Source organism: Tachypleus tridentatus, chromosome 7 (assembly GCF_004210375.1).
Source record: "Tachypleus tridentatus isolate NWPU-2018 chromosome 7, ASM421037v1, whole genome shotgun sequence".
NCBI classification, from domain to species: domain Eukaryota; kingdom Metazoa; phylum Arthropoda; class Merostomata; order Xiphosura; family Limulidae; genus Tachypleus; species Tachypleus tridentatus.
The window spans coordinates 74,299,638-74,315,111 of record NC_134831.1 but is presented as its reverse complement, the minus strand read 5'-3'; the positions used below and the strand labels follow the sequence as shown (position 1 = coordinate 74,315,111).

Below are 15,474 nucleotides of genomic sequence, written 5' to 3'. Positions count from 1 at the left end.
CTTTATTTTTAAAGAAAATATCCCATACAAAATGTGCAAAATTGTATTTTGTTAAAGTGACTTGTTACTTAATATTTGTAATAAAATAGGATAAAGTGCCTCATTATTAATAACTTCTTATCAAAGCAAGCTAGCTCCTAAGTCGTAACTAAACATTAATCCAACAGTTAGTGTTGCTAATTTAATATACCACTGTCCCTGGAAGTATACAGAATTGTAGAATAATAACTTATAATGATCAGGTTGCTTTGATTTGTTACTGGGATACTCTCATTTTAACAGTGGTTTACCATAATTTCAATGTCTCGTGAAGTTCAACCAGCTTAGGAGATTTGTTAGTTATGTATCCAAATATTTAAGTAACATTACAAAATTATGATAAATAATGGATGAATAAAAATATATATTTGATGTTATAGCTTAAAAATATGTAAACATTAGGTGTTTGTTCTGGTGTGTCATTACTGATTCTCTTTCATGTAAAATCATGATGCCATCATCTACAAAAAAATTGAATAATCCACTTAGTGAAATCCCACTAAGTGGCTTCAGAAGTGCACCTTATAGAGTAGCTTAGCATCTGAAATGAATCTCTAGAGCACCTGTTACTAATGTAACACAGAGTTAGGTAGGTGAATGGTACAGATGCTCGGACATTAACAGCAGAAAAGTAACACCTAAGAAAACATTAAGTGAATAAACATTCTGCAATACATTGTAAAAATATTATTACTTTAAATAAAATAACCAAGATAATTGTAATACATAGAAAAATAAGTTGAGCATAATATGAACTGTTTCTAACGCTACTAATCTAACTTTATCTTCTAAACACATGAACTGTATCTAACGCTACTAATCTAACTTTATCTTCTAAACACATGAACTGTATCTAACGCTACTAATCTAACTTTATCTTCTAAACACGCCAGCAGCAGAAACAACTAGTTATGGTCATTAGAAACTAGTCAAAACATATAGATCATATTAATGCAGAAGAAAGATCACAGTAATGTTTAAGTAGCAAATTAAGTGATATAAAAATATATATTACAAACATAGTACTAAGTATAGTAAGAGAATGAAGTACCTAGAAATCAGAGTGATGGTAACTGCCAAACTAAAGTATGTGATATTTTACAAAATTATTAATGCTGCTATCATGTCCTTAATTGTGAAAATCACCTTGAAACTGAATAAATCTTGCATTTAAAATGTAGTAGGAGAAATCTCTTTTGTACATTTAGAAAAGTTTGAGATTTGTCCATAAAAACTTGTAACATTGAACAAGTTATATTGTATCTAATGAGTTAATACTAGCTAGATATTCAGTAACATTACAGCATTTTTCCCAGATGAGTGTTAACATATTTCATAACTTGCAGACAGGTCATTCTAGGGCTTCTCAGTTCATGTCACAGGTTTCCTTGGAAACATTCAAGCAAAAACTTTGTTTTAATTTGTTTAGCCATGCGGTATAGCTTTAGGATTTTACATGACTGAATAAATCAAAATGATAGAACTCTATTGCATTTCCCTATGACTATCAGTTTTAAAATGTGTATCTTTTCATCCAAAAGTTTTTGTATCAGTAACATTAAACCACATTTTGTTTTACATAAATTTCTCAATTATTCTTTATAAAAACAAAGTTGTTAGCATTTTTTCAGTGAGTGATTATGCATCTGTTACAAGTATGCTTTTGTTATCATTGTGACAAGATAGCTAGTCAGTGGACAAGAATCCCATTTGTTTGCCGTAAAAACATGTTACCTTATGGTTTATAACAGGAAATGTGTATGTATGTGTGGAGAGATTACTTTTTATTTCACTACATTTTTAACAGTTTTCCTGAAATTGTTTTTTACAGCGAAATGAAATTATTAATGGAAAAGTTGAACCAACAGATGAAGACTGTGATTTTCCTTCTGACTCTGAAAAAGATGATGATGAAGTAATAGTAAGTATCCTTGTTTTCATAAGAAATAATGTAGTGGCTTGTTGTTAGTGAACAAAAGAAAACCTCAATTCTTTATTATGGTTGATAGCTTGTTAATTCTGTTGTTTTCATGGTTATTCAGTTTTTCTTGTATCATTTCCATTGCTAACTCAGTTGAGTACATTTAACTCATTTCATTATTTGTTAGAATGGATTTCTGGTATTTGGTTACTTTATAGGAGTTAAAGAAAATGTTTTGATTATGGTAGTGGATAGAATGGAAGATACAAATATTGTTACTTCAAATTCATATGAGGTTTAAATATTGAAATCCATAGATACTTTAATTCTCAATGTACAAGTGATTTTGTATTTTTCTGTTGTTCCCTTCTCCCAAAAATTTTTAATATGATTAAAAGAAATCATAATATTATTTTCTAGTAAAATTAAACACTTGCTATATTAAATTTTAATCATATTATTGTACAAAATTACAAGCAACATTTCCAAATGAAAAATATTTTAGTCAAAATTATTTGGTTGTTAATTTCTATATATGGTTGAGTCATTCATCACAGAATGTCTTATAGATATGTTTTGTATAATTTTCTCTGAATGAACTCAAAAAGAAGACTAAAGTAGAATCTAAGGAAAATAAAGATAATGAAAACAAAGAACCAACTGAAACTCAGAATGGTAAGAATTTTTCTATGTTCAGTGTGCTGTGTAAACATCTCTAGTTCATAAATATGTATGAAAGAAAGCTTTAAAATAATCTCTATAAATTATTTTGATTTGTTTATGCCTTTAATTTTTGTGACAAGTCTTCAAAATACAGTATCTGTATAGAAGGTGACACATGATTTTTGATTTGTGCTTTAAATTTATGTTTAAAAAATATGCATACTATAAAAATTCATGACAAAGAACACAAGGCAGAAGTTTCAGCAAATTCTAAATAAAAGAAAAATAGACCAAAGGTGTGTCAGTGAAAGTATCCTTGGACTCCTGATTCCACTTATCCAAAAGCAAGGGATGTCTAGATCTAGATAAAATTACTTCTTGTTTCTAGTTCATGATAATTTCTTGTCTTTTACAAATGCAAATGTGTTATTTTTTATTGAATATGGTATTTTGAAATTATCTACAAACCTTATTTCAGATGATACTAGGGGTATCCCAGAATTCTGGCTGACGACATTTAAAAATGTTGAAATGATATCAGAAAGGATTCAGGTACGTATAGTTACCATGTCAGCATTTTTTTCTTGCATTTTCTAGTGATAAGTATCATCTATCTGTATTCTTACATTCAGTTTCAAAACACCTGTAAACTTTCACAATTTCCAAAAATATCTTAACAATGTAAACTGAACTACAACTAATTTTAACTTCAATTCAAACTCTGTTTATATTTTCTTTTTCAGGTTATATTAGTGTTATGTAGCTTGTTCTCTACAGTTTTCATTATTCTTTTTTTGCCTTTACTGTGGGGTGTTGAAGTTCTAATTGCAGTTTGAATACAAATAGCTCTTAGTTGAAATACAACAATGTTTTAATAATCCTGGTTGAAGTATCAGTTGTGATTGAAATTTTCAGTGTCAAATGTCATTAGAAGAAGTAGGGACAATGGCAAACAGTTATTTTATGTTTTAGGAAAATTGCCTAAAAGATTATGCAGAATCATCAGACAACATAAGACTGAACTGAAATATCAGAACAGAGGTGTACTTTATTCTCTTGGTGTGTATTTTAAATGAATGGCTTATGCTTAATTAGTTCAATTTGTTTACATAATGCATATTCCAAGTGTGAGTTAGTATTAAATCTTGTTTGGTGGACCAGCTATTGAATATAAAGAAGCTACTGAAAAGACTGAATGTGAAATGAATTAATAATGTTATTATTATAAAAAAAAAAAAAGGAGGGGGGGGGGTTCCTCATGCACACATACATGTGCATGTCTTCTTTCTTTGAAACATTTATTGCACTTTTCACACTAAAACCTTTCTTTCTCTTTTCTAACATCATGAACGTTGTTGTTTTTTTATTATATTCAATAGATTTTTCTTAGTTCCAAAAGATTAAGATAAGCTTACTGGAGTAAGTTTGGGGTGGATGGTGTAATAATTTTCAAGATGTATATACATGTATACAAAAAGTAAAAATGAACTAATCATGAACTTGATATAGAAATTAAAGCTTCACATGACAAAGCTTTCATTTATATATGTAATTTATAATATATTTGACTGACCTCACTGGGAGAAAATTGTACCTACTTTGCTGAAACATCACATTAACCTAATGACCATACATGCAACTCTGGTTTGATTTGTGGAATGTGTTTAAGGCAATATTATAGAATGGGGTATTGAGGTGGACAAACACTTCGCTTTGATACATTCTTTAACAGTTGGCTAAATTAAAAACATTTCTAGATTTTGACCTATAGAGTTTTAGACATTATTAAGTAGCCTGGTGGGTGGTGTTATGTTTTTTTATTGTGTGTATTTCACCTGTTGGTTTGATAACATTGAAATTGGACAGTAATTTCTTCTCTTTCAAAGTCATATGTCTATGTTTAGCCATTTTATGTTCACTTCAATAATAATTAGTCTTGATGGCATATTTATATTTGAAATCTGTGTTCTAAATTTAGGGATTTTCTGGATACTATAGCTGGTGTATTTTGAAACGAATATCCCTCAAATAAGTTTCAAGAAATAAACAAAACAAAAGGTATAGAAAATGTGTGAAAAAAATTAAGGAACAATATCACATATGTGATCAAAACTCTGGATCATGAATCACTATGGAAAATGGGGATATTTTGTGTTAGTGTAATAAAAATTAATGAAAATACTTAGGCAAAAATAAAATAATTTGCAGGTTGAAGTACAGATAAGCTCTGCACATTCTGACGATGGTTTACTGTTACAGCTCCGAACTTCCTCATACTGATGATTGTGCTTTATTGCATTTACTCTCATGAACAGTATCTGAAAATATTTTACTGTTGGTATACTAGAGCCTTTACTGTTGTGTAAGCTCAAAGGGTTACTGACTGTATTATTTTGCAAAATTCCTAGCTTATGTGAAATTACATCACATGGTAAATTTACTTTACAGTGTTTGGTTAGATGCAAGTTTTCTTCACTTGTCACCAAACTGTGAGACAAAATCCAATATAATGTTAGCTTATATAAATCATCTACCAACTCAGTAATGATAATAAATATGTTTGTTATTGATGACAGTAACTGTCAGAAATAGGTGCCTGTGATGTTACTAGTTAGGGGAGTAGTAACTTGTTTCATGTACTCTGCTTTGATTAGTCATATAAAGTTATCTTTGAATAACGGTAACGTATACTCATTATTTCTTGTGTGATTTATAAAGTATGTAGGAGGGAAATGGAAGAGTGTAGAATCACTTAAGGTTATAACTAGTGTGGATTTTAACTAGTGTATACATGTATGAGTGAGCGTATAAAAACATGATTTAATTATTCTAATATAAAAGTGCACTTCTATGGCTTTCTCTGACTTTTTCAAAAAGCAAAAGTATTTAAATTTGCTTGTTAAAAGATATATATCGATAGCAGTAGCAAATTGCTAGAAGTACTACAGTTCAACTCAGATTATTGAATAGTACCAGTTTAGAAGAAATATCCTAACAACTGTTGCAGTTTGTACTGCTAGTAGTTAAAAATTATAGATGTTAGCAGATAATATTCACTAGCTTTGGTTTTAAATACAAATAAAAGTAAAGATTTTTATTTATTTTGTGCAGGAACATGATGAGCCTATCCTTAAAGACCTTACAGATGTTAAAGTGAAACTATTAGAATCTAATCCAATGGTAAGTTACATTTTTCTTCTAATTTTCTTTTGAAATCTATAGTGTTCTATTTTCTGTGAAATTGTTTAGTTAATTCTTTCCTGCATACCTCTGAACCTCAAAACAAAACTATTTACACAAATAAACATGTCAATTTAATTCACAAGTCTTTGGTCAAATGCACAGTAACACATTTAGATCAATGCAACAATATTATTACATTGCTTTTGTTTGTGGTAGGAACACAGTAAAGTTTAGCCAATAGCTCTAGGAAGAATATAGAACATAGTATGAAATTACTAAAAAACTTCAAATATATTAATTTGTGGCAATATTAATGTAAACTATAATTTCTTTATGAACATGAGTTTTCTACATATTACACTGGAAAATACTGATAGCTAAATGTTCAAACCATAAATGTACGGATGTATGAAGAGCCTAGATGCAAAATATGGTATATTCTATCACTGAGAAAATTGAGTGATCAATAACAGTTTTTTTCTTCATGAGTATACATCATTTTGAGTAAAATGTCTTAGGGATATAAATCACTTTGTCCAGCAAATTCTCAGGAAAGACTAGATTTTTGTAACATTTTAGGCAAGAAATGTCTTTTCAAAAATTCCACACCATTGAAGGTTGTTGTAGATAACTAAATTTGTAGTAATTGCTAGGTTTTTTGTATCCTCACAAAAAAGTACTTCAATATTGCAAAAACTCTTAAAAAAAACATACTTGTTTCATGTTTCACTAGTCTTTTTTTAATGTGATTTTTTAGTTTAATTCATTATTTAATACTATTATATTATGCATGTTTTAATTAAAAATATCTTTTTTTTTAACAATTGGAGTGTTTTTATTTGTGAATTATTTTCTGAACAGGTTAGAAGAGAACTAACTACATGTCATATCTTACCCCTAAGTAGGAGATAAATGAGGGACATTGTGAGCTTGAGCTCCCACATTTCACTCTCTTAATATCTATTTCTTTTGGTTATTTTAGTATTTATTTTTCTGAATTTCTTCACACAAGGATGGCAAGCAGAGGTAAAGACTGATATACAATGTGTCCCCTACTTCTGCAGTAATTTCCAAAACCTAGGGTACATTTTATATCCCACATTGTACCCTGCACCTTGGGTATCCTTTTGACCTGTGTGCCATTTTTACTTTTCTAGAGGGCTTGTTTTTGTTTATTATATTGTGTATGTGTTCATGTTTTTCTCTCTCGTGTAAGTAACTGAAGTGATATTTTCCATTCACAGGGTTTTATATTAGAGTTCCATTTTAAGCCAAATGAATATTTTAGTAATACATTACTAACCAAGGAGTATGAAATGCGATGTGTACCAGATGAAGATGATCCTTTTGGATTTGAAGGACCTGAAATTTTTAAGTGTAAAGGGTAAGGAGTTATCTTGCAAAATCCATGTAGAGAAATAAGTATTCAGAGGTTTCAAGAACTATATGTAGATAACTGTTATCATGCATAACCCTTGTGTAAGTTTTTGTGATAGTTTTTTGTTTATATCTAAACCCCACATTTAATAGTTGTGTGTTATATCTTTCTATCATTCTGAAATACTTAACTGACATTTCAGAACTAAAGTTAATGGACTAACCTTAAGTAAACATTTTTTTAGTTTTTGTGAATGTATTAGTGTAACCTGACATTCATCATAGCTTTAAATTTGGTTAAACAAGATGTTTATGAGAGATAAGAAAGTACTACATATTTCAGTCTTTTACAGTATGTCAATATTACAAACAAACAAAAAAGTTTTAAAATCTTAATTCAGAACATGTTCAATCTGGTTAAGTTCATGTGTTAAAGCCAGACCCCACATGCTATACCTTCTGTTGCAAAGTCTTATTGTTTTATGACTTACTTTACCTTGTGTATGTGAGACTATGACATGGAGCAGATATACTGTTGCATTCTCATAACCATTTTTATTAATCAGCTGAAGAGAGAACTTTAACAGTATATGTAGTTTTGACATTTCCAAATGCATCCAATACAGGCTTGAGATAGCCAAAGCTTATTTTAGTGTGTTTTTTTTTTTTCCCCTGGTAACTGCTAATTGTTTATAGTCTGTTTCCATTAATGTTCAAATTTATTGTCTTTTAAATACAATTTCAATTACTCTTTTAAGTGGTCTGCAGCACTTTGGCTCTACACTTTTTGAATTCACTGAAATGATTGTTATTTGACCTAGACCATCCAGAACAACTGATGTTATCAGTAACACACCACTTTGGCTTTGAATTCCTGTAGACGGGCAGCCTTTGGGTAGCCCCCCTTGGATCAATCGGCTGGTCCATTTGGGCTAGAGTCAACCAAGTACCAGTGTTGGAAGTTCTCAATGAGTGTTGTGGACATTGTGTCTGATGCTGGTGTTTGGGTACAGTGCTCACGAAATCCTAACGTTGCTGCAGTGTCCTTGCTTGACATTGCAGTGCGTCCCCTCGTAGGGCTCCTTGGTGTGTGGAGTCAGTGGGCACTGAAATTTTCCTTTTTTCCTATGGATCTTTCTAATAAATATTTAAATAAATTAGTGAAAAAACAGTCATTAGGTAAACAACCACGTCTTGAAGACTCTCAGCAATCTTCAACATCTGTACCACCAGTTGTACCTCATTTTCTTATCCTACATTCTCTTTCAGATAAACCTTTAGTTTAGGGCAAATGTCCCCCTTTTTTATTCAGAAGGGACTTGCTGGCTCTCCAAAGTCAGTAAAGAAGCTTCGATCTGGAGACATATTGGTTGAAACATCCACATCCAAACACAGTGAACTCTTGAATTCAAAGGCAATTGGGGATATACCTATTGAGGTTACACCTCATGCTACTTTGAATTCATCATGAGGAGTTATTGTTAAGAGGAATTTGAAGAACATCCCCGAACAGATTCTTGCTGGTTTCTCCACGCAGGGAGTTTCTACAGTGACGCGCATCTCCACTCGCAAAGATGGAGTTACACTGCTGACAAATATCCTCATTTTAACATTTACATCACCACATGCACCTGTCACCATCAAGGCAGGTTATCTTACTTGCAGGGTATGGCTGTACCTTCCAAACCCTCTCCAATGTTTCTAGTGTCAGAGGTTCAGTCACTCAAAGACGTCATGTCGTAGTTCCTTGACATGTGCTTGTTCTGGTGCCAAGGACCACATTGTGTCAATTGGAATGGTTCTCACATTTCCTACTTTTGTTCTTGCCCTAAATATGGGTGGAGGAAAAGAAGGTGCAAAGTTTGAAAAGGACTCATAAAGTTACTTATCATGAGGCTCAAAAATTGCTGTCCACCACTACATCTCGGACATATGCTGCTTCACTTCGTTTCACAACTACAGTGGGAGTGCAGACAGATCTCTCTATGCCTCTAAGAGAATCGTTTTCAAGACAAATGAAAAGCCTTTTGACCTCCATGGTTAAAAAGGTTGATGAATTAACTTCTACACCCATCTCTGTTCCTCCCATACGTTCCAACAAACCCCAAGATTCACATCCTTTGGTTCCAGGTACAGACATTTCTTTGGATACATCTTTTTCTCTCACCCCAAGATGCAAAAAAGTCAATCATTTGCATCCTCAGTCACTGGAATCCCCCTCCAACAACAAAGACCTACCCAATCAACCCAGGGCAGGATCCATGGAGGTTGATAGACCTCCCCTGAATAAGGACAGTAAGGAAAAAAGACATGGTCATAAATAGAAGGGTTCTCCAGCCAATTTGGCAACATGTCATTAAAAATTGCCACCTTGATACAATGGAACTGTCGAGGTTTACGATCTAATCTGGATGACATAAAATTACTGATTGCTTCCTACCATCTTGTATGTCTTTCCTTACAGGAAACATTTCTAAAACCTGCCAATACAGTCACTTTTTGGTAGTTTTCTCTGTACAGAAATGACAGGCTGTGTGATGGATGAGTACATGGAGGGGTGGCACTGTTGGTTGATCAGCATATGCCCACCATGTCTTTGTCACTTAACACATCCTTGGAGGCTGTAGTCATCCATGTTTTCTTGGGTCATACCATCACTGTTTTTTCTCTCTACCTTTCACCTGGAGAGACATTTGATTAATCAGACCTTGATGCTTTCTTTGAACAGTTTCCATCTCCCTTTCCAATCCTGGTGGACTTTAATGAACATCATCCCCTCTGGGGAAGTGCTGTTATTGATAGGAGGGGTCACTCTGTAGATCATATGCTCTCTGATCACAATCTTTCTCTTTTCAATACTGGTTCTTCCACTTATTTTCATGCACCTAGTCAGTCCTTTACCGCTATTGAACTCTCAGTTTGCTCCCCTTCATTATTATCCCATTTTTCATAGATGGTTGACAATAATCCATGAGGCAGTGATCATTTTCCTATACTTTTAAAAGAGACTGGCCATAGTCGATGCCTCCCAACCCCCGTGCCCCGGTGGAAGCTGGATCAGGCAGACTGGTCCACTTTCACTGCTCTCGTGGAACTTGATCCTGCCATTGTGATTCAGCCATCAATAGATGACTGTGTGACAGCAGTAACTGACTGTATTATACAAGCAGCTGCTCAATGTATTTCTAAAACCTCAACACGTTTTCCACTATATCCTTGTCCTTGGTGGAACCCTGCCTGCCAGCTGTCTGGAATACTTTCCATAGATATCCCACACATTCAAACCACATCACTATCCACATGCTAGGTGGGTAAGATGTCAAGCCAGAAGGAATCTTGGATTAAGTTCACAACTGGCATATCTTCTACCACCAGTTCCAAAGTCATATGGGACAGGGTTCAAAAGGTCAGTGGGCAATATAATTTTTTCCCTCTTAATCTTGCTCTCTGATGGCCAGGAAGTAGCTGATACCCGGAGCATTGCCGATACTCTAGGTGAGAGCTTTTGCTGGGTATCTAGCACTTCTACTTGTTCCTCCACCTTCTTGGCCATCAAGACTCGAGCAGAGCTATCACCTCTTTCCTTTCGAACTGATTGTCTCTATGGCTGTAATCGTCCCTTTACACTGGTGGAACTGAAACTGGCTCTTCATTGGTCTGGCAGTACATTTGTTGGACCAGATGATGTACACTATAACATGCTGTACCATCTATCTTCTGCTTCTCTTGATATTCTTCTAATTGTTTTTAAACAGATCTGGCAGGAGAATATTTTTCCAAATGCCTGGCACCAGGCTATTAACTTACCTTTCCCTAAGCCTGGGAAAGATCCCAAGATTCCTTCAAACTACCATCCTTACTACAGCTTTGACGAGCTATCTCTGTAAGACCTTACAGAGGATGGTTAATGCTCGTCTTGTTTGGTTCCTTGAATCAAACAACCTCCTTTCGCCCACCCAATGTGGGTTCTGACAACAGATGACAACTTGAAACGTCAATCAGAGAAGCCTTTCTCAAATGACAACATCTTGTATCAATATTCTTTGACATTGAGAAGGATTATGACATAGCATGGAGGAATGGCATTTTGCAAGACCTTCATATATATATATATGGGTTACATGGCCATTTACCCATTTTTATTAAAATGTTTTAATGAACAGGAGATTCCAAGTTTGTGTGGATTTGACACTTTCTCTTTCTTTACTACAAGAAGTTGGAATCCCTCATGGCTGTGTTTTGAGTGTCATACTTTTCAGTATAGAGATTAATGCCATCACTGAACAACTCCCTTTTACTGTTGCAAATGGGCTCTGTGTCAACGAATTTTACATCTCATGTCAGTCGTTGAACATGAGGTATATTGAGTGGAAGCTACATACTGCCCTCAATCATTTACTGAAGTCGACCACAGCAAACTGCTTTAACTTCTCTCTCTAAAACCATTTGCATGCACTTTTGCCACCAATGGGGTATTCACTCTGATCCTGAACTCTGTATCACTGAAGTTGTGCTGCCTTATGGTCCCTGAGACCAAGTTCTGGGGCTTATCTTTAAACATAAGCTGAACTTTATACCACACATCAAGTAGCTATGAGTCAAATGTACAAGAGCAGTGAACATCCTTCATGTCCTCTCTTCCACCACGTGGGGAGTGGATCGATGTTCTATGCTAAAGATGTATTGTGCTCTTATTCGATCGAAACTCAACTATAGATCACTGGTCTATGGCTCTGCCATAACCTAGACCTTAAAGATGCTGGACTTCATTCATCATCAAGGACTTCAGCTCTGCACTGAGCCTTTCTGCATTGCCCCAGTTCAGAGCTTATACACAAAGTCTTGTGAACCTTCTTTGCACCTCCGCCATTTGCAACTGTCTTTCCTACATGCTTCGAAACTTCATTTCTTACTAAAGCATCCCACCTGGGGTTGTGTTTTCCTTCCTTGGTAGGCCATACTTTTTCAGAACAGACGATCTGCCATTGCCCATATCCAGGTGCAGTTGGATGAATTGGGCCTGTCCTTGGATGACACTGCTGTATCCACTGGTCAGCCCATCCCACCATGGCTTCTTACAATCCCCAGATGTGATCTATCTTTAAGTCAACTAAGAAAAGCAGACATTGTGACTGGAAATACTGTCTGTTATTTGGTGAACATCTTTCAAACCAGCCTTCCATTCCTATCTATGCAGATGGTTCAAAGTCAGGTGACTGTGTGAGCTCTGCCATGGTTTGTTGTGGTTCAGTGGTTGCATGCAGAAACCCATCTACAGCTTTTGTGTTCACTGGTGAACTGTATGCCATTTCTCTTGCCCTGGATCAAAAAAAAGGCTCAACAGTACTCAAATTACTCTATTTATACTGATTTGCTTATTTCTCTACTGGCCCTGGAATCTCTTCACATTGGTTCACACTTTGTTCTTGTCGATATTCAAAACCAACTGACCCCTTTCTCTTTAACATCTACTTCTATCCAGTTTTTCTGGATACTGGGCCATATTGGTATTCATGGGAACAAGCTCACCAACACCACAGCTTCATCTGTCTGCTCTGGCACTATCACTGCTGTGCCTGATCCACACATGGATTATGGTCCTATGTTCAAAGCTCAGCTCTATGCCAGTTGGCAGTCGACTTGGAATGAGCAACGGCAAAACAAGCTTTTCCAAATAAAACCCTCTGCTGGACTTTGGCTGCCTTGCTTCCATGAGGATTGGAAAGAGGAAGTTATTCTAACTAGTCTATGCATTGGTCACAGTTTCTTAACTCATCGTTTTCTTTTATGTAGGACTGATGCACCAATGTGTGGTCTGTGTAACACTCAGGTCACAATAAGCCACATTTTACTGTCTTGCCATCATTATGACTCAACAATGGCACTATTTTAAACATGTTCTGTCCCAAGGTTTATCCGTAACATTAAACAGTGTTTATTGGCAATGATGATACTGTCCGCCTTAGAAATGTTTTTAGTTTTTTAAAGGCCATTAATCTTTTTAATTTATACATTATACCTTTTTTAATGTGATTCTTTTTTAAAAATCAAAGTACATCTAATTCGATTTGAAATTAGAAAATATCTATATTTAATTAAGAAATTAAACTTTGTTTTGTTTTACCTTAATTTCCTTTTATGAATTTTAATTTTAATTTTTTACCAGATGTTTATCACAGATAGCCTAGTTGCTTTGCACCATAAAACACCAACCAACCACAAAGATACACATGCAATTCAAATTACATGTGCTATTTGTTACATGTATAAAAGGCCATAGTCATTCATGTTTCAGTTTGGAACATTGGGAGGAAATTGGAAACATGTTATTCATGAATATGCATTGAACAGCCTTGTAGTAGATCTGTGATTTGGTGTGATTTTTCATGAAGTAAGCTAAGAAGATGTCAGCTAAACAAATGTAAAAAAAAGTAAATTTTAAAAATTTCAATATTACTAGAAATTTAAAGTTATTGGGTAGAAAACCTTAGAAAGGGGAACATACCTGATGTTTATTCACTGGCATGAATTCAACTGTTTCTATGAAAATTTGTGAATAAGCATAAAGTATGAAGAAAGGAACCTCATGTTTTGGTAATTTGAGCAACATTTCATAATGCATTGTGGTTGGTAAACTGGCTGGATCCTGGTCAGTTTGAGCATCATGTTGATTTAAGAAATGTACCATTTTGCTTCACTGAATAAAAAATCATTGTTATTGGGGAGCATGTGTGTAAGCTTTCCCAAAAAGCAAGATGCCTTCTGCACTTGCACATCAAAATTTGGCATCCCTGTATCTGTCAAACAATGAACAAGATGGTAGGGAGAAGAAAAGCAAAGACTGAGGGTAAAAATGAATGATGTACAGCTTGATGAAATTGGATATATATTTTTGGTATTGTTTTAAAGATAGGATTTCAATCCATGACATGTTCTTGATATCAACTATTAATTATTGTGGATGTTGTGTTGTAAGTTCAAATAGGTGTTGTGTTAGCATTTTTTATGGTCTAAATCCAAGAGCTATATCAAAATAAATGTTCTTCTTTGAGTGTTTTAGTAATGTTATAAGTTATTTTACAATAGAACAAAATGAAAAACTTAACAGCTGAGTGATGGAATACTGTTACACAATATCAGTGTAAAGCATGTTTGTGTTTAGTAATGCTTATTTCTGTGCCTGCTATCATATTCTCTGTCATCTACAAATATGGCTGTACATCATGGTGGCATAGGAATAATGCAGTTTGATTGTGCACGCTTTATCAATGGTTTTAATTCCGTAACTCCTGATGTTACACAGTTACATTTTGAGGTTGGTGTTGAGTACATGTACATAGCATACACTACAAATTTGCTTGACTAAGCTGATGGATGTCACTTTGTTTTGTGTCTGTGCAAAGACTTCAGTCACATGGCTGAATAAAATCAGAGTGCTTATAGATTAATTTGCATACCTGTATGTGAGCTGTCAAGCAGGTGAATTTATAATTGGTCACATTGGATTAGTTCATATTTTATACCAACATAGCTTGCAAGAATTGCAACTTTAACCTGAACCAATTTTATGGTAGTTAATACTTGCCTGAAACAATGTGATGGTTTTCTACACTGTTGGTTACCTTTAACCCTTGTAACATTTCCATACAGCTAGAAACACATCAAATTCATAATACTGTACAAATGCGTATCTTACTATGAAAGTCATATATTATCCATGAATGTTTTTGCATATTTTTAAATCCCATTATTTTAAACACTGTAAAGTTTATGTTGAATTACACTAAGATGTATGATGTCCAGTAATTTGTAACAGACATTTATTGAATAGCTAGTATATGAGCTCAATAATTCTGTTAAAATAGTTATTGTAGTGATTTCTGTGTATAATTTCCTTTGTGTGTGTATTTAATGTGAATGGTCAGGGAAAGCTTAGCAAAAAAGTCAGTGTGTGTACCAAAAAAATACAGTTGTACATTATACAAACAATAAACTCCGTTATAATAAAGCTCATTCATACATTTGTATTATCCTTTCAAGGTAATGATTTCAATTCGTTTGAAGAAACGGAAGTGTTTGTGTGTGCTTATGTTTTATGTGAAGCATTTTCTAATTGTGTTGGAACAAACTTTGTTTTGGTATTTGTATCAATTATGTAGGAAAGTTTTTTCATATTTTTAATTGAACAAATTTAATCATCTCTTAGTTTCTTTTAACAGTCATGGGTTTCAGGCAACTTCTGTATCAATCTGTCTTACCAGTTTTTTTGGAAAATATCAGTAACTCACAAA

At 33.9% G+C, this 15,474-nt stretch overlaps 1 protein-coding gene across 2 annotated transcripts in view; it reads left to right on the top strand.

Moving 5' to 3' along the window:
- The window catches only part of LOC143255980 (nucleosome assembly protein 1-like 1), a 36,341-nt gene that overhangs the window by 13,113 nt on the left and 7,754 nt on the right, over positions 1-15,474 (top strand). The window contains exons 6-10 of one of the 2 annotated variants that reach the window (XM_076512485.1): positions 1,871-1,960; positions 2,569-2,635; positions 3,102-3,175; positions 5,735-5,803; positions 7,051-7,190. In XM_076512485.1, the coding sequence (XP_076368600.1) occupies positions 1,871-1,960; positions 2,569-2,635; positions 3,102-3,175; positions 5,735-5,803; positions 7,051-7,190 (440 nt within the window). Of the gene's footprint in view, positions 1-1,870; positions 1,961-2,553; positions 2,636-3,101; positions 3,176-5,734; positions 5,804-7,050; positions 7,191-15,474 lie in introns of both variants that reach the window. The other variant, XM_076512484.1, reaches the window with a different exon arrangement.